At 42.3% G+C, this 26046-nt stretch overlaps 1 protein-coding gene across 1 annotated transcript in view; it reads right to left on the bottom strand.

Annotated features, from left to right (window-relative positions):
• SLC17A1 (solute carrier family 17 member 1) overlaps positions 1-19573 on the bottom strand; it is a 39934-nt gene extending 20361 nt beyond the window's left edge. Inside the window, exons 1-9 of the mRNA XM_019795910.2 lie at positions 19540-19573; positions 13752-13924; positions 8259-8492; positions 8087-8174; positions 7634-7720; positions 2217-2335; positions 1954-2115; positions 851-983; positions 604-751 (exon numbers count right to left, since the gene is read on the bottom strand). Coding sequence (XP_019651469.1) covers positions 604-751; positions 851-983; positions 1954-2115; positions 2217-2335; positions 7634-7720; positions 8087-8174; positions 8259-8492; positions 13752-13924; positions 19540-19573 — 1178 coding nt within the window. The remainder of the gene's footprint in view (positions 1-603; positions 752-850; positions 984-1953; positions 2116-2216; positions 2336-7633; positions 7721-8086; positions 8175-8258; positions 8493-13751; positions 13925-19539) is intronic.
• Positions 19574-26046: the final 6473 nt, after the last annotated feature.

The raw sequence follows: 26046 nt of genomic DNA, 5'->3' as shown, positions 1-26046 counted from the left end.
GATCTTGCCAGACAGATCTGGATTAAAACCCCAGGTAAGATCCCAAACCAGTGGTGAGATGTTAGGCTGACAAGTGTCTGATGCTCGGTCTCCTCAGTTCTACGAGAAGCATTGCTGACCGGTGGCTGTCATGAGGGTCATAACATACAAACCTGCATTCAGTTACAACGGCAGTGCGGAGGGGGAAACCTGTGTACAGTGTTTGCTGTGGGCCAGGCACTATTCTGTGTACTTGGCCTAAATTAACTCATTTCTATGAGTCAAGCGTTCTCTCATCACTCCCATTTTATAGGTGTGAAATGGGCCCAGAGCAGGTAAGTCATTTGTTTGAGGAGAGTGGTCATGCTGTTATTAAAACTGAACCTTCTGACTTCAGAAGTGTGCTCTGAATCTATGACGTATGTTTCATAGAGTGTAGCCCGGTGAGTTCAAACATGAATGTACCCTTAGGTACATAATGATTACTTACATCATATGAATGAACTGTGTTGATGTTGCTTCTGGAAGCATTTTGGCCTGCTGGCCACGAACTCCAGCAAAAGAGCTGGAATCTTAAAACACCCTGGAGAGCTTGGATACAAGACAGAGATTTTTAAACCCTACCTGGGAGCAATATCCAAGCCATTTATGAGTACTCCGGCCATACAGAAGGTTCCCGTTGAGCTGGCAAGGATCAGGAAGACGGCTGTGCTGGAAAAGCTGAAGCTCAGGTAAAGGAGACACACGCTGAAGAAGGCAGGCAGGAGCAGCCCTGGGGGTGATGCACACGACACCGTTAGGGGCGTCCTGGACACGGGGCGGGGGGGCGCGAAGGGCCGCAAGGTGCTTGAGCGTCCCGGCTGTTCCTTACCTAGCGTGTTGAAGAGGTTCCGGATGGTAACTAAGCGGAGAAGATTCCTGGACAGGAAGAAGTCTGTCAGGTGACCTGATAGGATACCAAAGCTCCAGGCGAGCAGATAGGGGAGGGCCGACAGCAGCCCGTTCTGGGAAGTAAATGTGAGGGTGAGCGTGATTGGTAGAGTCATGCCTGCGCTAAAACTCAGGATCTAAAATTTGTACTGCCACACCAGCAACCACCAACGTGCAACCCCAGAGTTCCCGCTTGGGGTCACACCTCCCAAAAGAAAGGGAAAAAGAGTTTGGGGGTCAGGAAGAGTTGTCAGATTCAGTCTAGTTTTCTCTTCTTAGTGTCACGGGACCTGAAAGTACTAGAGAATCGAGATCAGAAAACCAGTGTCAGGAATGGGGAATGCGGGCCCTGGGCAAGACGGTAGACCTAGTAATGACAGCAATTACAGACAATCGTATGGTGCTTATTCTGAACCGCTGCTCGTAATCCTTTCAACCCGTCCATGGTCTCATGGAGGATAACACTGAATCAGAGAGCGCTTGGCCCCGAGGCTGGGATACTGGAAGTTGGTTGATGAATGGCACTTTTGTCATTCGGTTTCTATAGGAGTCTTTTCTGATATTATGGCCTTGAACATAACGTTCAGGGAACAGTGATTCTCCCAAGTCAGACAAGCAATGTGAGTGCCCATCCTTTCAAAGCAAGACCCAAGTCATGGGTTCTCAACCCAGGACTCATTGCCTTATCCCAAGAGATAGGCTGGGTGTGAGCTGGGCAGCGTGGCAGGGAAGGATCCCGGTCTCTGTAGGGAACGATGGTGTTGAGCCTTAAGTTATACTAATTAGGGTGATCATGCAGTGAATGGGAGGTAGGGACTCGTGGGAACTTGAGTGAGTGTGTTCTGTTGTGAGAGTGCCAGATACTGTGCCTACACCTTTTGTTCTGGGAAACGTTAACGTAAGAATTGGAAACATTGAGTCTCCAGGTACAGAATGTCAGCTAAATAGTGTAGGGCTGAGCAAGAGCCAGGATTGGAGTCATAAGAAACAAAGAAATGAGCATAGTCCTTCATAAAGTTAAAAGGAGAACACAGGTAGACTTACCTCTTTTATATTCACATGAAGCTTGGAGTTGATAAACGTCGGAGTGTACAAAACCATGATGTTATTTGTCCAGTGAAAAGCAAAAGAACCGAAAGCAATGGCCCAGACTGGAAGAGACTTAATCATAGCTTTGATTGGCAGAGGCTGTGTCCTTGAGCTGACCTGGGGAAAAACCATCAACTGTTAGCACAGGAGGAGGAGCGGGAACAGTTTCATTCGGCACAGAATCTGGGAGATACCACAGTGCAGCATCTGTGTTCTACCTGCTGGTTGAGGGAGGACAAGATGTATTCCTTCTCACTGATGCTTATACAGGGGTGGTCCTTGGGGTCATCATAGAACAGAACGAACCAGAGAAGACTTAGGGCACAGCCACAAGCACCTATCAAAGCAGGACACGTTAGAATCGAAATTTCTTCTGTCTGTATTAAGTCTCTTTCCCAAATTCGCATTTGTCATTATCGGTCAGAGAACCTGGACCTCCTCTTTTTTCTTTAAAACTTTGCAACAAGGTTTACATTTTTGATGGTCCTCTGTATCCGCAGCTGTGTCTGCCTACAGAATGAATTTTGCAGAAAGGGCAACAAGCCCTCTGGCCTCTCCTGATTGGGCCTCTGTATCCTTCCAGTAATCATAGCGGGACTCCCTGCTCTTAGGCCCTCATCTCTACAAATTCCCAGTGTGTCCCATTGTGAGCCCTCACAGGGCTTGATGATCACCAAGCTTTGAGAGCCAGGTCTTGGCCATGCTCCTAAGATTCAGCCCAGGCCTGAGGGACTACACACGTCCTCTGTGAGGAATCGTCTGTTAGGACAGGGAGTATGTAGTACTCATCAGTCAGTCTTCCAGAAATGCATTCATTCATCTGACAAATATTGATTAAATGCTAGTTATATACCATTCACTATTCTAGGTACGGGGGATGCAGCAATAAATAAAACACAAAAATTTCTGTCTTCATAGAGTTTACTTTCTAGCGGATGAGAAAGAGATGATGAAAAGTAAATAAGTAAACGCTATCAAATGCCAGTGACGAGAGCTATGGAGAGGAGTTACAGGGGGAGGAGGTGAGGAGTGCCATACTCAGTGAAGGCTGGGACATGGATGTGGGGCAAGGACACTCCAGGCAGAGGGAGCAGGGAGTGCTGAAGGCCTAGGCCATGAGGCCATTGCGACCGGAGAGGAAGCAAGGGGAGGGTGGGAAAGCTCGAGGATGAGAGGTGATGGGATCAGACCACGTGGAAACCTGGAGCCGCTGTGAGATCTTAGGGTTCTACAACGCTCTTTAAACAACATTGAAAGGATGTTTCGACCATCTACTATTTCCGTGTCATTCTGTGATCTGAGAACCGAATCCCAAGGTGAAATACAAGTGGAGAGGAGTGAATATCTAATAAATACATGTACATTTCAATATATTATTTTAGTCAACTCAGAAACTCATATGGGGCTATTAGCTCTTTTTCAAAATGATGTTCAGAAAGGTCTGCATCCTTGCCCAGGGACACACGGCTAATCAGTGGTAGCTGACACTTAGCATGAATTGTATTTTCAGGGCAGGAGTACAGTCCTCGAGGAACAGCCTGGGGCAGAGCTTTGAAGAAAGACAAGAGTTAATGGCAAGTGGAAGAGGCTGAGTCTGCAAAAGACTGAGATGGAATGGCCAGAAGCACAAAGCCCAGAGCAGGGAGCCAGGCAAAGGCCCCACTGGTGATGGATTGATTGAGAGCACAGGTCAAGCACAGGTGGACTGAAGAGCTTCCACTTGCTTTAAGGGAGGTTTGGCCATTGTGAGGCCTGGGGCAAGACTATACATGGAAATGCACATGAATGTTTAAAAGTTGTAAATGAAGTTATGGATTTGTTAAGAAACTTAAATAAAATATGACTTCTCATCCTATATTGACAAAAATGTAACTTCAAAATGACTTCTGGTTTCTGACCCAGCATGTAAGGAACTTGAGAGTCCTCCCTCCCATCCTCATGACAAGAAACATGTTGAACAAAGTAAAAATCAGCAACTCTTCTTTGATACATTAGAGAATTGAGGTCATAGAGCAAATTCCTGTACCCAAAATCGGAGAGACAGGTGGATACAGAGAATTACAACTTCCTGGAACAGAAACCCAGAAGCAGAAAAGGGCATGGGAACCAGTACCAGGGTGGGAAAACCTGGCAATTGATTAATTGCAGTAGGCTGTGTGTACAGGTTTGAGAGGTAAAAAGTCTGGGGTGGGGGAGTACTGGACGGAGCCTTATACTTTTGTGAGTGAGTTTTACCTCCAGGAGACCTAACCAGGTTCTCACAGTGAAGATCAGAGAAAAATCCCTACATCCTTTCAGCAGGGGAAAGGAAAAGTCGCTGTTTTGAATGATCTCTAGAGCATTCTATTCTTAGCAAAGCCTACTGTCAAAGGAAACTTCTACCGGAATCTAATCAGCTTAAGGGAAGGGAAATCCAACTGCAACCCCCTCTGGCCTCCTGTCTTACATAATGGGGGGAACACTGGGAAGGACTTCTGAAGGTGAAGCCCAGAGGCTCAGTCTCACCAAAAGACCGAGACTAATCGTCTGACTGTAGAACGCTGTCTTCCCCCCCACACACCTTACCACCACATCAGTAGTTTCCCTGTATGTAAATGCAGATGAGGAAACTATGTGTCAAACCTTAAGAAGTCTATGAATACATAAAAACAGAGAGGAAATTACAGCCTCTGAAACTTAGAGCTATAGCAAACAGTGAGCAATGCCTAACCCCCAGCCAAGCCAGATAAACACAAAACCTCACATAGAAAGACTGTTTCCCTTCCTCTTATCTAGCACATCTTGTTGAGCTTTCAACAACAAAAAAATTATAAGGCATACTACAAGACAAAAAAAAAAATGTAGTTTGAAGACAGCAAGCATTGGAACTGATTCAGAAATGCTGGAGACACTGGAATTATCAAATCAAGAATTTAAAACAACTATGATTAATAATGTTAAGAGCTCTCATGGAAAAAGTGGACAACATACAAGAATGTATGATTCATGTAAGTACACAGATAGAAACTCTAATAAGAAAATCATGAGGAAATGCTAGAAATCAAAAACACTAACCTAGAAATGAAGAATGCCTTTAATGGGGTCATTAATAGACTAGGCATGGCCAAGGAAGGAATCATTGAGCTTGAAGAAATGTCTGTAGAAATTTCCAAAACTGAATTGCAAAGAGAGAAAAAGAATAAAAACGACAGGTATCCAAGAATTGTGGGACAATTACAAAAGGTGTAATATATTCATTACGGCACTATCAGAAGGAGAAGAATGAGAAAGGAACAGGAGAATTGTTTGAAGGAATAATTAGAGTCTTCCAAAATTAATGACAGACACCAAATCACAGACACAGGAAGCTCAAGAGAACACCAACAGGATAAATACAAAAAAAATTTACACTGAGGCATATCATATTCAAACTACAGAAAGTCTAAGACAAAGAAAATTTTTGAAAGAAGCCCAAAAAAGAATGAGATTTCAACTTAGAATTCTTAGATGCCACTGGTCACAAATCCCTGGTCGCTGTGGTCTGAGGCTTGACCTCCTGTTCCTACCCAGATCCTTTCCCACCCACAAGAAATTTCGATCGGTTATGTGTAGAAATTCTTGCCTTCCCCATCATGCTCCATTTACATCTTCTGCAAGCAGTTTTGCCTGCCCCTCGTTGGCCAAATCTAAATTCAGTGGATGTGCAGAAGAGTCCTGCCAGGTCTGAAAAGCCTTGGTGGTTTTTGAGCAAACAGTTCTGGGAGTCATGACTAGGAGTGATGGCCATGGGCTCTGAAGAGTGTATAATCTCGACCTCACAGACTCTATGCAGAGGGCCTGGCTGGAGGGGGCCCAGAATGGGTTCAGTGCAGAATCAGGGCAGCTCTGATAGAAGCCGTAAGTGATCTCGTCGATGATGACAGGACACCTGGGTGGCTCAGTTGGTTAAGCGACTGCCTTCGGCTCAGGTCATGATCTCAGGGTCCTGGGATCAAATCCCACACTGGGCTCCCTGCTCAGTGGGGAGCCTGCTTTTCCCTCTGCCTGCTACTCCCCCTGCTTGTGCTCACTCTCTCTCTGACGAATAAATAAATAAAATCTTAAAAAAAAAAAAAAGGTGTTTCAATGGCAGAATGGGTCAGACATGAGTCAGACGTTGAGGAGAAGTCTGGGAGGTTGGGGCAGTGGGTACAGATAGGTTGAGCAACAATTTCCACCGTTGAAAGGGAGGTGACATGAGAGAGAAGGCGGGGGGAAAGGGAGCCATTTTAGAGATTTAAGGAGACTAGAGAAGTTTGAGATAATTGTGGAGGGAAACACAGCAGAATGGATGTTGTTTTAAGCACAAATATGAGCTTGTGAACCGATTTGCTCCTTTGGGAACCTTTCTCCAGCAATTAGGAGCTGCTCAAAGGCAGACGTTATTTTGTTCTTTAAAGCAGTGTGGATTTGGATTTCTTTAATTTTACTGAGAATAACCTTCAAATGGAACGAAACTTCTTGGTTTTAGTCTTGCTTCTGCCACGAACTGGGGCCAGCCATTTTGGCTCTGTGGGCATGGCGGGACGCCTCGTGGTAAAGACTGGGGGAGGTAGACGACTGAATCCCTACCCTGCTACCCTCTGAGCCCTTCCCCCCATTCCAGGTGCCTCCATAGGAGGTGGTTCATGGGAAAGCTGCTGTCCTAGGACAACGCATCGTGGCTCTCCTGAGCTTCACCGAGCCCCCCATGAGAACTGCAAATGCCGTATGTTACCGTACGCATGTTTGTGACGTTAGAATAGGAATACACCATGAGCATTGGAGGTCATCCAACCTTTGATCAGCACTGTTGGGCAGCATTAATTACTGAGCTTGTCTTTCATGGAGGCAAACCTCACCTCCCTGTAATTTCTGCTGGTTGGTTTTACTTTTGTAATACAGAGCAGGTGTGCATTTCTCTTCTACGCATGCTCTCTCAAGTTTTCTTTTTACCAGGCTAGACAGTCCCAGTTTTTTAGGCCCTTTCCTGGTGCAGGGTTTGGGTACTCTCACTATACTGATTGTTACTCACTACCGGAGACTAATTTAGTCATGAAAAGCAATGGCATCTGGAGGACGGAAGGCATGTTTTCATATTATGGCTTCACCATTTGCTCAGTGTTCATTGGATATCTTCCGTTCGTCCCTCTAAACCCACTCTTTACCCTTCGGTACCCTGCATTGGTCACAGATGGCTGGCTTGAATGAACATTAACAGGCCTCTGGGTCAACTGTGTTCTAGACTGATTTGGCAAGCAGCCCGAGAAGAAGGTAAGGAAGAGAGAGTTGAGTGGGATTGAGGTGTCTTCCCTTATGTATCTCCTTCCCAGCATTGCTTCAGTCTGTATGGTCCTTTTTATGAATAGTGGGTCATCCCTTTCCCCCAGGGGTTTCATAGAAGGGGTATGGATCTCTAGTACCTACATTATAGAACTGCAGAGGTTATGTACAATAACACATGTATAGTTCTGCCTGTAATGTGAAAGTAATGAATATTGACTTCTCTCTTTCCTTCAATGAGATTCATGATTTTAAATGTCATTAGCTTTATATAAATTATTACATTATAGTCAGTTTTTATTTTTAATTTTTTTAACTCTGAATAATGACTGGGATATTATAGAAAGAGACTTACCAAAAATATAGAAGGCCATAGGCCAGCCCAGGGATTGGCAGATGAATCCAGTCACAAGCAGAACAATGAAGGACCCCAGCAGAATTCCTAATCAGAGAGTATAAAGAACACCCTTAAGGAATACAGGCATCTGAGAATAGAGAGAATGTAGCCTCATGGTAGCAATAAAAAGTGTCCAGTGAAATACACATGTAAAGCATAACACTGAGAAGAAAAGAATAAAATATTCACTTTTCTTTTTTTTTTCCTGTTGTTTGAGATAAAGAAGACCTTTCTTCATTCTAGACCTTTCTTCATTCTAGACAGTTTCCATTTCTTTAAAGCAAGGAGGCTGAAGCAGATGGTTTGCAAAGCCCTGAACACTTCAAAACACACATCTTTTACAGATCTAGGAAAAACATGCTAGAATGACATGACAGCGGGATTCAGCCATTTTAGGCCCTACGTCATTACCTGATAGACTCAGGGAGGTGAGTCGGCCTCGTTCCAAGGGAGGAGCCCACTTGACCCACATGGCGTGCTGAGCTATGGATACCGACCCCTGAAATTAGAACGATTGGGTCATGTGATCTCTGATACTTTCTGTGAATTTAAACCCTGTTCAGTTTTTGCATTATCTTAATACCTGGGCTGCTCCCTGGGCTACTCGGCATGCCAGGAGGAAAGCTTCTCCACCTCCAGCTGCCATTGGCATTAACAGGCTAAGGAGAGAGCTGAGGAATAATCCAACGCCGATCGTTTTCTTGATGGAATATCTTTCAGACAAGTATCCAACAGGAATTTGTGTGATGAGTACACCACAGAAGATGGAACTGAAGATGGCGCCCTGGATTTTAGGACTCCAGTTATACACGGGGTTCTGGAAGAAACAAGGAGACACATGGAGACTCTCTGCATCCTGAAACAAGGAGACACATGGAGACTCTCTGCATTACTGTGATATTCAGGGATGCAGGGGACCTGGTCTGCCAGCCCACTCAGTGTACAGGAGCTCCCCTCTGCCTCATTCTCGATCATGGGATCTTTGCTGTTCCTTTCTAACATCTTTTCCTGTGTGTACTGACATGTAACAGTAGTATCTTCGACTATAACGTAAAGTCCGTGCAGTCAAGGGCACCCTCTGTCGCCCCAGGACAGCATGGACACTCAAAACTTGTTTCTTGAACGTTGCTACCCTGCGTGTCAACCCTTCCATAGAGTGCGAGGCCCACCGCAGTCATGAATGTCCTCTTGCCTTTATTCCTCCTCTGACTCCTCCATTAAGTTCACCTCATTCACAAAACAGCATTTCCTCGCATCCAGACTACCCCCAGAGAGAAAAAATAGTGGTAGATCAAATCACAAAGAGAAGGTCTCAGGCTGAACTGGAAATAATTGGATGAGACAGTGAAGCAGGAAGGCCATTTCTCTTTTTTTGGCTTCGTTTCTCTTCTTTTCTAAGATGTTCTAAATGTCTTGTTTTTCCGTAATCCTTCCCTGAGTTATGTCAGCTTACTTGTCTTCATTTGTTCACTGGCAGAGCATAGCCTGCTGTTGCCTGGCCATCTCGGCCATCAGCTCTTGTATGCTCTTCCCTGCGGTGCTCCTTCCATAACTATAATTGCTTCACTTGCTTTTAGGTTCCTTTTGTAATTTCAGGTTACAATTTGACCTGCTCTAGGGAAACGGTTTTCTGGTGAGTCTTCATATTTTGGAATAATCACATGCTATCTTCTCTCATTTTTCTCAGCAAAGAGACTTCCTTTCCTGGGGCTCACATTTGAAGACAATCAGATTCCCTGGATTACGGCGGGAGGCTCTAGAGCGCCTCCACAGCTCGAGCTCCCTCCTGTTTTGCTATAGTGAAGGATTCAGTATATGGCTCCTGTGAGCAGCCGTTTCTCTAGAACATGGAGTTCTCAATATTTAAACCAAAGCAGTGGAATACTACAAATATTTACAGAATATAATTCAAGAGAAAATTTAGATTAAAAGTTTAACAGATTTTTGAGGTACAAATGACACAATAAACCTCACGTTCAGCCTTTGGCATGAAGTGTACAACTTGATAAATTTTTAATTATGTGTATACTCGTGAAACCGTCACCACAATCAAGGCAATTAATGTATTCTCCACCTCCAGAAGTTTCCTTACTTCTTTTGTAATTCCTCCCTCCTGCTTTTCTCTCAGCACTAATCTGCCTGTCACTATGACATAGTTTTCATTTTCTGGAAGTTTTATATAAATGGAGTCAAACACTATATACATACAGTTTATTCCACTTGGCATACTTATTTTGAATTTCATCCATGTTCGTATGTCACTAGCTCATTTCTTTTTAGTGCTAAGTATACTCTGTTTTATGGATGTAAGACAGTTGATGAACATATTTATTGTTTCTAGTGTTGGGCTATTACAAATAAAGCTACTGTGAGCATTTATGTACAAGTCTCTATATGGACATATGTTTTCATTTCTCTCCAGTAAATACCTGGCACAGAATGGCTTGATCATACAGCAGGTGTGTGCTTAACTGAAGTGATTGTACCCTTTTGCATCCTCACGAGCAATGTGAGAGATTTCCAGTTCCTCTGCGTTCTTGCCAACACTTGATATGTCCAACCTTCATAGTTTTGGTCGTTTGAATTGGTGTGTAGTGATAAACCTTTGTGCTTTAATTTGCTTGTCCCTAATGGCTCATGATGTGGAACGTCTTTTCATGAGTATTTGCCATCCATCTATGTATCTTCTTTGGTGAAATGTCTGTTCATGTTTTCCGTTTTTTTGTTTTTTTTTTGTAATTGGGCCTGTGCTTTTTGTTTCATTATTATTGAGTTTTGATACAATTCCCTTATTAGATATGATTTGCAAACATTTACCCCTGTCTCTGGTTTGTCTTTTTATCCTCTCAACAGTTCTTTTAAAATTTGATGGAGTTCAATTTTATGTTTGTTCTTTTGTGGATCATGAAAAAAACCAGGAGTTCATATGCGTGTGAGTCTATTTCTGAACTCACTATGCTATTTGAGTGACTATTTTTTTATAAGCTATACCACACTGTTTTGATTATTATAGCTTTATGACAAGTCTTAAAATCAAGTATGTGATTTTTTTCAACAAACATTCAAAGACAATTCAGTGGAAAAAGAAGAGTTTTTTCAACAAATGATGCTAGAACAATGTATATCCATATGTAAAAAATAACCTTAAACACAATGTATGTAAAAATTAAGTCTAAATGAATCCTATATTTAAATGTAAAACCTGAAATTATAAAAGTTCTAGAACAAAACAATTTTTTTTGCCTTGGGCTATGCAGAGGTTTCTTAGATGTAAAAACAAAAGTGTTACCCACAAAAGAAACTTACTAGAACTTCTTTCTGCAGAAGGAAAATGAAGCAGCTCAGAAACATGGATCTATATTAAAAAATGAAGAGCATCAGAAAAGAATAAATGAAGATATAAAATATTTTCTTTTGAAGTGATCTAAAAGATAATTATTTGTTTAAAGAAATAATGTAATCTTGTATTACATTATTTATGTAATATATAATGTAATTTATATTTATTTATATATGTATTTATAGCATGTAGATAGTGAAATGAATACAGCATTTTCACAAGAGATGGAAAGCAAAACTGGGAATGCTGTGTTATAAGGTGTCTGCACTGCAAATTGAATCACATAAAAGACTCAAACTGGGAGAAGGCAAAAAAGAGAATAAAAGGAAACAAAGAACAGATGTAACAAATAGAAAACAGTTAACCAATTTTGTATTTGTCTCTTTCTTCTTTCACTTCTTTGCCTTCCATATTTTACTGCTCTGTTGTTAGGGACATGCATGTTTAGTATTATTATGCCTTTTTGGAGAACTGACTCCTTTATCACTAGGTAATACTCCTTTATTTCTAATAATCTCCCTTGCTATAAATTCTGCTTTGTCTGAAATTAATATGCCTACTTAAATTTTCTTAGGATCTCTCTTATCAAATCTGAAAATTTCTGTCTTTTAACTGGCATATATAGACCATTCACATTTAAAGTGAGTATTGGGGGTGCCTGAGTGGCACAGTTGGTTGAGTGTCTGACTCTTGGTTTCAGCTCAGGTCTGATCTCAGTGTTGTGGGATCAAGACCCTCATCAGGCTCCACACTCAGCATGGAGTTTACTTGAGTTTCTCTCTCCCCTCTTCTTCTGCCCTTCCCCACCGTGCTCTCTCTCTGAAATAAAGAAAAATCTTAAAAATAAATAAATAAAAATACAGTGATTGTTGAGGGGTGTCCAGATGGCTCAGTCAGTTAAGTGTCCGGCTCTTGATTTAGGCTGAGGTCATGATCTCAGGGTCGTGAGATCAAGCCCTGCATTGGGTTCCACTCTGGATGTGGAGTCTGCTTAAGATTCTCTCTCTTCTACTCCCTTTGCTCTTCTCCCACCTGTTCATAGGCTCTCTAAAATAAATAAATAAGTAAAGTGATTATTGATTAAAATCTGCCATCTTTTAACATTTCTTTTATGGCAGGCCTGCTGGCAATAAATTGCCTGTTTTTATTTGCCTGAAGTAGTCTTTAACCTCTTTCACTTTTGAGGTAATTTCATTGGATATAGAAGTCTAACTTGGCCGATTCTTTTTCTTTCAACACTTGAAAGATTGTTTTCCCTCTCTTCTTATTTGAATGGTTTCTGATAAGTCTTCTGTAATTCTTATCCTTGTTCCTCTGTAAGTAAGATATTTTTCCCTCTGGTTTCGTTCAGGGTGTTCTCTGTGTCTTGGTTTTCTGCAATTTAAATATGTATATCTAGTTGGTTTTTCTGGTTGTTAATTATTATCTTCTTACTATCCTGTTTGGTGTTCTCTGAGCTTCTTGGACTTGTGGTTTGGTGTCTGCCAGTAATTTTGGAAAGTTCTCAGCCATCAATTTTTCAGATATTACTTCTTGCCACTCTGTATTTCTTTACTTCTGGCATTCTAGCCATTTATATGGTATGCTTTTTTTTTTTTTTTAGATTTATTTGAGAGAGAGAGCAGGGGAGGGGCGAAGGGAAAGGGAGGAAATCTTGAGCAGACTCCCCACTGAGTGTGGAGCCTGACATGGGGCCAAATCTCAAACTGGGAGATCATGACCTGAGCTGAAAGCAGGAGTTTGATGCTTAACCAACTGAGCCCCCCAGGCACCACTATACCTTTTGATATTATCCACAATTCTGGGATATTCTGTTAAGCTTCCCTCCCAACCCCTCCATTCTCTTTCATTTCAGCTTGAGAAGTTTCTACTTACCCATATTCAAGTTTATAGATTCTTCCCTCAGCTATGTTGAGACTACTGATGAGCTTGTCAAGGCACTCTTTATTTATGTTACACTTGCCTTGATTTCTGTTTCTTTTTTATTCATTCTCATAGTTTCCATCTCGGACATTACCCATCTGGTGTTATGTGTTGCCAACTTTTTCCATTAGAGCCTTAACATATTAATTATAGTTATTTTAAATTCCCTCTATGGGAATTCCTACATTTGTGTCATATCTAAGGCTGGTTCTGATGATTATGTAAAAATAAATAAATAAGGTGCAGTACATTGCATATAAAGTGTTATTTTTAATGTAAAAAGGGTGAAAATAAGAAAGTATGTTCAGGTTTGCCTATGCATTCGTAACAGAACATAGGAAGAGTAGAATGAAAAAATATTCTTCCCATTCATTTCCTTTTTTTTTTTTCTGTACTACATCTTCTGACAGGTAGAAACTCATTACCTTCTGGAGATGAAATTAGTGAAACATGTAAATATACTGCATATTCAAAAACTTTTCAAGAAACAGTGTGTCTTCACTTCCACTCTGGTTTGAAATGCTTGCTCTCTTCTCTCTTGTCCAAACTTCTCAATTAGGGACCCTAATGCTCGGTTTTTATTCTTCTTCACGTAGAAGGATTCACGTAACAAAGTCCTTCACAAATACTAAGGCGTGCTGTAGTCATGGACCGTGTTTAGTTAGGTTACTGCTAGCACGGTAGTGGAAGACTTGAACTTCTTTTTCTAATGATCACTGTCACACCAATTATGATAACATTCAGTCTCTACACAAATTGAATTAGCAAGATAGGATTTTAAACTTGTGACTATGAACAATATTTTTCACATACCTTTATGTGATCCAGGTGCTCCACAGTGGAGGTGTTGGGCAAACCGTGAGGCTTTGTGCTATTCACCATGGCCACCATCGTGAGGCTCAGACACATGCGCTGTGCCATGATTACAACGTTACAGAAATGCAGGAGGAGAGATAAGCCATAGCGGAAGGAACAAAAACGTGGAACTAAGAAGTAAAACAGAAAATGTCCATTGTTAACACAGCTGAGATAAAACCATACAGCAGCTTTAGGAAGGGCACTCAGAAATTTGAAACCGTATGTATATTGAATCAATTATATATACCATATATATATATTCAAGTATAGCTGACATACAGTATTATGTCATGGAACCCTAGATACTAGTTTAAATTTGTTATTATTAAATTAAATTTAAAATTTTATTGTACTTAATGGCCTTTAAGAAATTATGATACAATAATGAGCTGTGTGATTGATATAATAGTCCCATACCTCCCTACGATATAATTCCAACAAGAATCTCTTAGAAAATTAAACCAGTCCTCCAGATACTTTGTCTCATGCTTGTTTTAAAAGGACAACTTACAAATACTCTGGGTTAGTCTTAGAAGTAATTCCCCTTAATAATAGCAAAGACTTTCTTTCAGGGAAACTGTTTCATTCTCTAAATTTGAATCAATAGCGTATGAATAGTCATATAAGCACATTGCAGAGAAAAATTGCATTTAAAAATGTAATGTACTTATTGAGGTGGTTTCAAGCTAGAATAATCAGTGTAGTGTTGGTGTAAGGCCAAACAAATTCATCTATGAAAGAGAGTAGGGGTCTAGAAACAGATACATAGACATGGTCAAACGCTTTTGAATGAATGCGCTAAATGCAATATAGTGGAGGAAAATAAAGTCTTTTTCAACAAACGGCATTTTCCCAAGAAAAATAGCAACATAGGTCTACAAAAAGACTTGTACCAAAATGTTTATAGCAGCTTTATTCAAAATAGCTGAATGTTTAGAGCAGATGAACATACCGTGTTATGTTAATACAATAGACATTACTCAAAAATAAAAAGGAAGGAAGTAGACACTCAGCAATCTGGATAAACATCAACAAAGATATGCTCAGCCTAAGAAGCTAGACACCAAAAAAGTACATACTAGAGAGATCTATTTTTATGAACCTAAAAACAGCCAAAATTAATTTGTATGTTTAGATATTATAACAACAATTCCTTCAAGGCAAGAGAACCAGTAAAAACCTAACGGGATTTTAATATAACATTCTAAGAGTCTTGCTCACAAGTCTGTGCATTTGTCAGAACTCATCTAAAGGTACATCTAAGATCTGTGATGGTATTGTATGTAATTATACTTTGATTAACTATGATCACATATCAGATCGGCATAGATCCAAAAGCACACTTGTTGGCCAGCCCCAAAAAAGAGAAGAGAGAACCTCCATTGTTACAACCCAATTATGGGGGATAATTTGGTGTCTGTTTAGTTATATTTTTTAATTGCCTGTGGTTGTTGTAAAGAAATGAATTAGACTTTTAAAGATAGATACTCTAGCCAGCCAAAAGTTGCCGTTGTTTCTAAAATACATCTGCAAATTTGGGGAGGTTTTCTATGTTGGGAATATGGAAATAATGATGATTTTATTTCTTCTTTTGTTATCCTCAGATCTTTAATTTCATGTTCTCCTTGGATCAGAACCACCAGTGTATTGTTAACTGACCGGGCATCCCTGGGCTTTATACCATTGTTCCTCATTTACACGGAGTGGTTCTAATGTTTCTACATTTCAGATAAGGCTTTGTTGAATGTTCTGTTGTAGATAGGCTTTACAAAGTGTGTTCGTTTTCTATGGTTGCGTAAAAATTTCCACAAACGGGGGCACCTGGGTGGCACAGCGGTTAAGCATCTGCCTTCAGCTCAGGGCGTGATCCTGGAGTTATGGGATCGAGCCCCGCATCGGGCTCCTCCGCTATGAGCCTGCTTCTTCCTCTCCCACTCCCCCTGCTTGTGTTCCCTCTCTCACTGGCTGTCTCTATCTCTGTCAAATAAATAAATAAAATCTTTAAAAAAAAAATTTCCACAAACGTAATGGCTTAAAACAACACCCATTTATTAACTCACAGTTTTGTAGGTCATAGTGTTTAGTGTGGTGTGGTTGGGTTTTCTTTTCTTTTTTTTTTTTTAATAATAATTTTTTATTATGTTATGTTAGTCACCATACAGTACATCCCTAGTTTTTGATGTAAAATGCCATGATTCATTACTTGTGTATAATACCCAGTGCACCATGCGATACGTGCCCTCCTTAATACCGATCACCGGCCTATCCCCGCCCCCCACCCCCCTCCCCTCTGAAGCCCTCAGTTTTTTTCCCAGAGTCCACAGTGGTTGGGTTTTCTGCTCATGGTCTCAGAGGCTAAAAATCAAGGGTTCAGCCTGAATGAGTTCTCAGCTGAGGGTTCTAAGCAAGGATCCACTTCCATTCTCATTCAGGGTATTGGAAAGAGCTCTGTGTTCTGTGGAGGCAGTACTGAGGTTGCTGGCACCCTGTCGGCTGGGAGCTGCTTACAGCCTCAAGAGGCTGTTCCTGTGACTTGTCACATGGCCTCCTCCAGCTCCAAATCAGCAAGACTCTCTCTTATGTTGAACTCTCTCACACTTTGAATCTAACTGCTTGGTCTCCAGCCTCTCGACCCAGATTTAAGGGCTGGGTAATTTCCTGGATAATTTCCCTATTTTAAGACCAGCTGATTTGGGACCCTATTTAAATCTGCTAAATCCTGGGGCTCCTGGGTGGCTCAGTCATTAAGCGTCTGCCTTCGGCTCAGGGCGTGATCCCAGGGTTCTGGGATAGAGCCCCACATCAGGCTCCTCTGCTGGGAGCCTGCTTCTTCCTCTCCCACTCCCCCTGCTTGTGTTCCCTCTCTTGCTGGCTGTCTCTCTCTCTGTTAAATAAATAAAATCTTTAAAATAAATAAATAAATCTGCTAAATCCCTTCAGGCAGCACCTAGCTTAGTGTTTGCCTAAGTAACTAGTGGAAGGTGCTTATACACCAGGGTAACCTTAGGATTCTGGCTACCACCACCCACCTTCTGGTCCTTAAAGATACATATTCATTCCACATGCAAAACACACTCACCCCCTTCCAGGGCTCCTTAAAAGTTTCATCTCCTAATACAGTCTCAGCTCAACTCTGTCTTCTCCTCAAAATCTCACCAGCGCAAAGTCACAGATCCTACCACCCAAATCATCTACAACAGATGTGAAGGAGGTTCACACTGGAGTGTGATATTTCTGTATCTGTGGACTTGTGAAAGGAGAGGCAAGCCCTCTGTCCCCAGTACTCCTGCCATACAGTGGGGGGCAGACATTGCGTAATTGCTGCAGAAGTTCCAGTTCCAGAAGGGGGGAGGGAGGGTAAAAGGGTATTGCTGACTCATAAGGGTTTTGAAGGTCAGCTAGATAATTGTTGAATGTACTCCTAAGTGGATTTACACTGATGCCTGGAAAATTCGTGTTCTGGACTGATCTCCCTTTGTAAACAGATAAAAATATTAGATGAAATATATTTAAAATAAAATATTTCAGGGCACATGGGTGGCTTGGTTGGTTAAGCACCTGACTCTTGATTTCAGCTGAGGTCATGAGCTCAGGGTCATGAGATGGAGCCCTGATTGGCTCCATGCTGGACATGGAGCCTGCTTGAGATTCTCTCTCCCTTTCCCTCTGCCCCTCCCCCCTCTAAAAATCAATCAATCAATTAATCAATCAGATAAAATATTTCATTAAAAGTATGGATGATGTGCCAGGAAAAATGAAATATTCAGGCCAGCAGTTCAGTGGAAACAGGCCCCTCAAAGCATGAACTGATCATTGAAGGCCGATTTTTCCTGAAGACGTTTAATACCAGCTTTTTAAAATTTGTTTTTGTTTTTTGCTTCCCAGAGCACAGGGACAACAGGAGTCAAGTGCCAATGCCCTGGCAATGGGAGGGTCTAGTAAGAGACCCTCTTCTCAGACGCTTAGTTGCCAAAGACCTACTGGCTCAGTGAGGGCTGAACACACCGACACCCACCTTGCCAGGGAGACTGCAGAGACTTGCCCGGGTGAATGAGCCCTGGAGCTCAGCAGAGGGAAGAAAACAATCCTGTCATCAGCCAGTGCTTCCTTTGGCTCGCAGTCTAAACCTCACCATCCTCGGGCATCAGAAAAAAACCTCTCCAACCACACAGCTACACACACACACTGAGGATGGCCGGCTCCAGAGCTTTCTAACCTAATCTTTAAAATCAAAAGGAAAGTGAATGGACCTGGAAAACTAACAGAAACGCTATGGGAAGAGGTCCCTGGAGGAGAGGGGGAAAAAAATCCTTCCAGGGAGCAAAGGGGAGGCAGTCCTCACCAGAGGACTTGATGTCATTGTCAGTTAGGGATGCCCTTTCGTGTTTATTCACTATCTCCTCCACATTGCTCCAGGAAGAACATGAATTAATTCTAAAGAAGCCTTGAGTTAAAAAGTAAACCAAGAGAAAGAGGATCCGAAGTGCTTGGTATAAGCAACACTCAGATCGTGTGTGTCCAGCTCATGGATGGTTAGAGCCAAAGTTACACCCCTAGGGTATTTATCAAAAGAGAAGAAAGACTTCAAAGACAGAAAATTAACAAAGGAACAAATCCAAAGAAGAAAAGGTAGGAAATGTTAAGAAAAAGGGCAGAAATCAGTGATATATATATATCTATATATACAAGTCTATATCAGTTTATATGCTTCATATGTTTATATGTTTTGTATATTTGTATATAAATTTGAATATAAATTAAATGGGCAATAGAAAACTATCAAAATCACTAAATATCAAAAATAATACAAGAAGAAATTTAGAAGTTAATGGACCACTCGTCTTTACGGGAATTTAAAAAGAGTATAACCTTTTGCCCACTCCCTCTCCTGGGATTGTGTTCCCCATGACATGCACGTAACTCTAAGACAATAGCGGTAATTTCTTATTGTCCTTCCCCTGCCGTGCTCAAAATAAAGTTTGCCTAAAAAAGTTGTCAGGATACACAAAGTGCTGATGTCCAAGGATGCAGTGACTCAAGAACGTTCATCCTGCCTAGCTTCCGTCCAGGGATCTGTCTCTTTCTCCTCCAGATGGAACAAAATAATACACCTCTTTCTGATCCTCTCCACCAAGTCATTAAACTGACAAGTATACAAGAATCAAAATTACTTACAGTATATGAATTCTTTTTATTTGGGGTTTTTCTAATGGAAAACTATAACGGGATTAATTTTTTTCACCTCCTTTCCTAAACATTTGTAAGACCCTTTATATGTTTTTTCTAAGCTTGCATTTATTTATTTATTTATTTATTTTAGAGGGAGAGCAAAAGCCAGGGAAGGGCAGAGGCAGGGGGAGAAAGAGAATCTCGAGGACTTGGGGCTCAATCCCACAACCCTGAGCCAAAATCAAGAGTCGGATGCTCAACTGATTGAGCCACCCAGGCACTCCTAACCCTTTATATGTTTTTATAGGAAAATCCTCTCACCTAGAATCTATGTCTTTTTTTTTTTTTAAGAGAGAGAGAGCTCTCATGCACGTCGGGCAGAGAGAGAGAATCCTAAGCAGACTCCACGCCCAGCGCTGAACCCTAGGCGGGGCTCAGTCCCACGACCCTGAGATCATGATCTGAGCCGAAATCAAGAGGCAGAGGCTTAACTGACCCTGCCATCCAGGCGCCCCTATGATGTCATATTTAAGAAGGAGAAAGCATATGCAGTGGGATAGAGAATGATTTCTACCTTTCCTGGCAGGGAACTGGTTATCCATTTGCATAAGGGGTTCCGGTTTCTTCTCTTCTTGCTGAAGGGATTGGTCTCCCCTGCAAGTGTAAAACACATTGGTGTCAGCGTAATGCAGGGAAGAACTGACCGAAAAGCACCCAGTCCTCCTTCCTGGTGTAAAACCTGCTTCAGAGGGAGGCTTGCTCCGCATATCAGTACCGATCTAACTGGACCACGCGCTTCTTTTGACAGGGCGCTTTTATGCTGTTCTAGTTGACTAAAAATATACAGGCTCCCCCGAAAACTATTAAAAAAGAACAAAACCCCTGCCAACCCAACAGTCTATGTCCAGTGAAAACATCCCTCAAAAGTGAAACAAACACACACCGAGGGAATTCACTGACAGAGGACGTGCCCTGCCAGGAATGTTAAAACATGTTTTTCAGGCAGGAAGAGATTGCTCAAGGTCAGAAACTTGAACGCACCAAAAGAACGTTGGAAAAGGAATAAGTAAAAGCAAAATAAATTATTGTTCTTGTATCTCAATAGGGCTGAAGAATAACTCTCTGCGTATGAATTTGGCCTCCTCGAGGAGAGCCAGGTCGGCCTCGCACACCCTCCTCCCTGGACACAGCAGCCACTGCACTAACAGGCGCTCGTCATGTGCTCGCTACACCTGGAGTTTCAGCCGCATCGGTTCGTACGACCAGATGCTCAAAGGATAAATTCCTAAGGTTGGATTTGCAAAATATTTTGAATGAGCAGCTGGTCCACCACCATTATCCCGTGCTGAAACTTCTTCTGTTTATTTCAAAATACACACGTACACAAACACACACACACCCACATACCACACACATGTTCTCTGCGCACACGTATGTAAACTACACACACCACACCACACACGTCACAAGCATACTTGTGCATCCCTTCCACCACGCACACCACAGACACCCCGCGCCACTCGCAGATACACACCACCATCCACCTCACACCAGTCCCTAGAAATGTGTTCCTTTTACTTTTCCTCAGGAAGAACCTGCGGAAATAGGTTCTTCCGCCAAACTCCCTGAGCTTGCTAAATGCCCTTGATAAGATCTTTAACAGAGAAGTCCCCCTCATCACTCTGGAGAATTGTTCATTTCATTTAGTAGCAATGTAAGCGTAAGACTGACCTGACTCAGGACAGACAAGCGATTCCTTCTTCCCCTGTGAAGACTTGAACTTTAATAAGTACTGAATTTCTGGATTTGCCAATTTTAGCCCCATTAATCCTTCACCCAATCCTTTGACTTTATTATGTCAAAGTTAAAAGGCTTAATTTTTAACTTCACTTTTTCCTTTCCTTGAATCTTCAGGTAAGGAGGGTGAGTCTTACAATCTTCCAGTGGACTGGAAATCTCTTGGAAATCTGCCATCAAGTTCATGACCATATAGCCAGACATCGCTGGTCTCCTCCTGCCAGGAGGGAGAACCAGACTGTTGCATAAGTGCTCCCAGAGTAGATGTTTTCTCTTGAGCATGGCTCTGGGCATGCAGTACTCTTCTGACAGGAAGGCTATGGCTTTTCAAATGCCCCATAAATGCCCTATTAGCTTTTTGCCTTCCTGTCTTCCTTTTTTCCCTCCTTTTCCTTCTCTCTGCCCTGTCCTTCTCCTCCCCTGCCCTTCCCTTCCAGTCCCTTCCCTCCCCTCCCCTTCCCTTCCAGCCCCTTCCCTTCCCTTCCCCTCTCTCTCTTTTGCAAAGGCCACACCTGCCCAACATTCAAGCTACTCAGAGAGAGGTACATCTTATGAAGCTATATCCTCCAAAGCAAGTGACATCCCCCCATAGCTTCTGCAATGACTAAGCTCTCCTGGTTCCGCCACCCAACCATAGTGATACCCAGGAACGTTTTTACCTTGGAAGTCTTTAAAGGCAACCTACTGATCACATAGGAACATCTAAGCCCTTAAATCAGGGATTTTGCATGATATGTAGTTTCTTACATTCTTAAGCATTTTTTAAAAGAAATGTTATTATACTTAGGAAGTGTCTAATACATGTTTGCCACATAGCAGATACTCTATTTTGACCCATTTTCTCTCTAAAGAAACACTGAAAACCTTTAACCTATTTGCCCAAAATACTCTGATGTCTTATATAATCAGTTGGATTTTTTTTCTTTGTGAGAAATCCAGGTTCCAGCTATTCCTGCGTGTTTGTACAGCTTGATGACAAGGCTGGCAGTTTCTCGCCTTCTCCGGCCTTCTATTGATTGAGAGCCCCAGATCAGCTGCTCAATGTCCATATTTTAAATAAACAGCATTCCCATCTGGTGTCAGTGTCTCAGGTTCTCGTTACTGATTACCCAGGGGGAACGATCTCCTTGTGTGCTGGCCCCAAAGCTTCATGTTGATCTGTGATATGCTCTGAAATCACTTCTGGATTCTACCTCTGGATTCTGTGTTTCTTACTAAGTTTTTAAATGTTACATTGTGTTCGAAATTTCCGAACATACAAGAAACATAGAACAGTTTAATGTAACTATGCCCATTAACCAGCTTCAACAATTATCAATATTGGATATATATATATACATATGTATATATATATATATCTCCAATGGTGGTTTTCTGTAGTATTTTAAAGTGAATCTCAGATATTATGTGATTTCTCCCATAAAAAGTACAACATTGGTATATAACTCATTACTGCTTTAAAAAACATAACTAGCATGCCATCAGCTCATCTTTTTTATTTTAAGATTTTATTTATTTATTTGAGATAGTGAGTGAGTGAGAGAGCAGGAGCAGGGGAGCAGAGGGAGAGGGATCAGTAGACTCCCCGCTGAGCAGGAAGCCAACGTGGGGCTCGATCCCAGGATGCTGGGATCATGACCCGAGCCGACTGAGCCACCCATCGGCGCATCTAATAAGTAATAATCTCTTGATATCATCTAATAACTAGTCATTATGAATATGTTTCCAATTGCTTCAGAGTTATCCTTTTATACTTTATTTATTTAATATTTGATTTATTTAAATGAGGATCCAAACAAGATCCCATAACTCTTAATGGCTTTCACCTCTCTTTAACTCTGTCACCATCCCTTCCTTCACTTCATATTTGCTGTTATGTAACAACAACAATAGTAACAAAACAGGGTCATTGCAGAGTGACTCTCATGACTGATTTGGCTAATTGCTTCCTTTTAGTATCATTTGATAAATTTTTTATCCCTTATGTCCCGGAAACTGCTGGTACCCGGAGAGGCTTGCTTGGATCCAGGGCAAGAATACTTCATGGGGTGCTGGATACGGCCACAGGGGCAGCTTGGCTCATTTGTAGTGAGATAAGATTGCTCAGTGGGTTCAGATCTTCTCAGCTTGATTTATCCACTAATGAAGTTCTCATCAACCTTCACCTGTGGACTTTGATGGTTAGTAAATGCTGCCCTGATCCATTATTTTATTAGAAGTTGCAAATGGTGTTTTTCTAATTCTATTTTGCCTTCTTCATGTAGGAACTGGAGCCTTCTACAAAATAGGAAATTTGCTTAATTGAATATTTGGTTACCCTGAAATACAGATTTAATAGGAAAGCCAGGGGCACCTGGGGGGCTTAGTCAGTGAAGCATCTGCCTTTGGTTCAGGTCAAGATCCCAGAGTCCTGGGCTCAAGCCCCGCATGGGTCTCCTTGCTCCGCAGGGAGTCTGCTTCTCCCTCTGTCCCTCCCCACTTCTTGTGTGCACCCTCTCTCATAAATAAATAAATAAATAAATAAATAAATAAATAAATAAATAAATAAATCTATCTATCTATCTATCTATCTTAGAAAAATAAGAAAGCCAGGATACTTTATGAAGTTGTAGGATAGTAATTTACTGCCTTAGCAAAGTTGACCAAGGAAAGTTATGATTTCATGTGCTTTACTTGATGTGTTTCAATCTGTTGAGTCCCTGGTTTTTGATGCTTAAATTGTCCCTCCTTTGGCCAGTAGGAGGCTCCTCAAGCCGGTTTCTATCTATTAAGACCTGACCCCGGCTGCCTGGGATAGCTTCCACGTTTTCTAACACATGCACATGTGCAAACACACACATTCCAGGCTCCTCTAGCGTATTTTGTGTTCTTGAACCTGGGCTTTCCTATGGAGTGCCGGTTCCCTTCAGTAGCAGATAACATCGGAGACCACACCCCAAACATTGAGGTACTCCTTGCTCCTAGGTCTTGTTTCTAGGCCCTTTCAGTGGAAGAACTTAAAAGAAGTATTTTTTTATGAAAAAAAAATTACGAATTCTACCTGATATTTCCAATTCAAATTGAACGTTATGGTGATTTTTAAAACGTCTTTGACTTTATGCTCCCGAATTTTTGTTATACATTAAATATCCTGATTCCTAATACATAGAACTACTTTTTTGCCTTGTGATAATGTACCTATATTAATGTTCACCAGACTTTTATTAAGTGTTTCCACCAGTGACTCAGAAACGCGTGGCACAGCTTCGGAGACTCAGGGACCTCAGCACGTTGGTCATATCCATTTAGTCTCAGCAACAACATCAAGAACCCGTCATTAACGAGGCGTCTGAGTGGCCCAGTGGGTTGAGCATCCGACTGTTGATTTCAGGTCATGATCTCAGGGTCCTGAGATGGAGTCCTGGGTCAGACTCTGTACTGAGCGTGGAGCCTGCTTAAGATTCTCTCCCTCTCCCTTTGCCCCCCACTGCTCACACATGCATGTGCGTGTGCTCTCTCTCTCAAAAAAACCCCAAACCAAAAAACGTGTCATTAACATGGGACATCCTTATAGGAAGGGGAAATTTTGACAAAGAGACATGTGCAGAGGGAAGATGATCTGAAGACACGGGGGAAAGACATCTCCAACCTAAGGAATTCCTGAGGCTCCCAGAAGAGAGGGACAGAGCCGATTCTCCCTCAACACTCGGAAGGAACCAACTCCACTGCCAAATTCAGACTTCTACAACCGTGAGGCAATAAATCACTGCTTTTATAGCCACCCAATTTGTAGGACTTTGTTATGGCCACCCCAGGAAACTACTACACATGCCCACTTGATTATCTCGTTATCGCCACTAACACAACATGGCCCCAAGTGAACGCATTATCTTCCCTCTAAAACGACTCCTCTTCCTGCATTCTCTGGCATAGTTGTTCCGACACTCTGTATGCAGTCTCTCGGATGAGAGACCCAGACTCAACTCCTGTCTTCTCCAGCATCCACCTAACCAAATGCCATGACCTTTCAACTTTACCTCCTAAACATTATGCATGTCTCTCTTCTTCTCTCCATGTCACTATTGCTTGTAGGGTACCCCTCAGGCTCCCTCACGTGGCAAACACGACCTTCATGTGCTGATCACACCCACCTCCCTAAACTCATCTTCTCTTCTTTCCTAACTGACCATGCAGGCGGGTCATTCCTTTCAGAATCCATCCTGTTTCTTGTTTCCATGCTTTTGTATGCATTGGGCTCCAGTGTGAGAAATCTTACCATAAAAACAACCCATTTCATTCAGGAATTCCTTGTGGAAGGAGATCCTTCCCTGTGCTCTTCCGCTTGGGATCAGAACCACTTGTGTGGTCTCCCCTAATGGCCTGTTTGTACCTCTGGTGTTGTGACTGAGGCAGTGCCCTGGCAGCCATTATGTCTATCCTCCACATTAGACTAGAGAATAGTGACTGTGTCTGGTTTGCTCTCATGTCCCAAGGGCCTAGATTCTAGAAGAGCAAGACCTCAGTCATTGTTTGTGAATGCATTCAGATTGGCCTCTCTCCCCTTGCCCTGGTTTTTCTCTCAGAACCAACCCGTCACATCACCTCGACATGAAGTGACCTCATGGCTCTAGCATCTACGTGGTAAGGATCACCACGGGAAGCAACCAAGGAAAGATCCCCGGCCCCCTGCACATGCTCTGGCCCACTGATACCTACACATTCCCATTTTACAAAAATACTGCTCCGTTTCCCATTTTGAGCTTTATATCCGATTCGACTGCTGACGTAGTTGGACCCCAGAAGGTCACTAGGTCAGATTCACAATAGGTAATTTGAAGACAGTGTTAAAAGAGACAACTTACACAGGACTGGCAATGTGGCGCAGGCCAAAAGAGGCCTGAAGGGGAAGAGAGAAGCCACCGGAATGTGTGGAGGGACCAGTAGCTTTGAACTGTAGGGGAACAATCTGCCACCTGCAGATCCTGCAGGGAGGGACTTCCGGGGTAGAGATTCCCTGTCCTCACTCTTCAGCCTCCACTGAAAATCCAGCAGGAGGCAGCAGACAAGGCAGTGTGGGTGCAAACTGTGCAGGTCAGCCTCTGGGGGGCCTCACAGGATGAAGAGGGGAACTTCCAAAGTGAGGGAGAAGTGGACCACGTCCAGTCCAACAAATATCAATTCACATTCACGTTTACAAGTAGGAAAACCATTGTCCTACTGAGGTTACTTCCCTGGATAAAGAGCTTCCAAACATTGCTTCCTGTTTTGAGATCCGAAACTGTGAGTCTGGCCTATTGGCTCTGAT

This window comes from Ailuropoda melanoleuca, chromosome 5 (assembly GCF_002007445.2).
Source record: "Ailuropoda melanoleuca isolate Jingjing chromosome 5, ASM200744v2, whole genome shotgun sequence".
In the NCBI taxonomy this organism is placed as follows: domain Eukaryota; kingdom Metazoa; phylum Chordata; class Mammalia; order Carnivora; family Ursidae; genus Ailuropoda; species Ailuropoda melanoleuca.
This window is presented reverse-complemented; position numbering and strand designations above follow the sequence as displayed.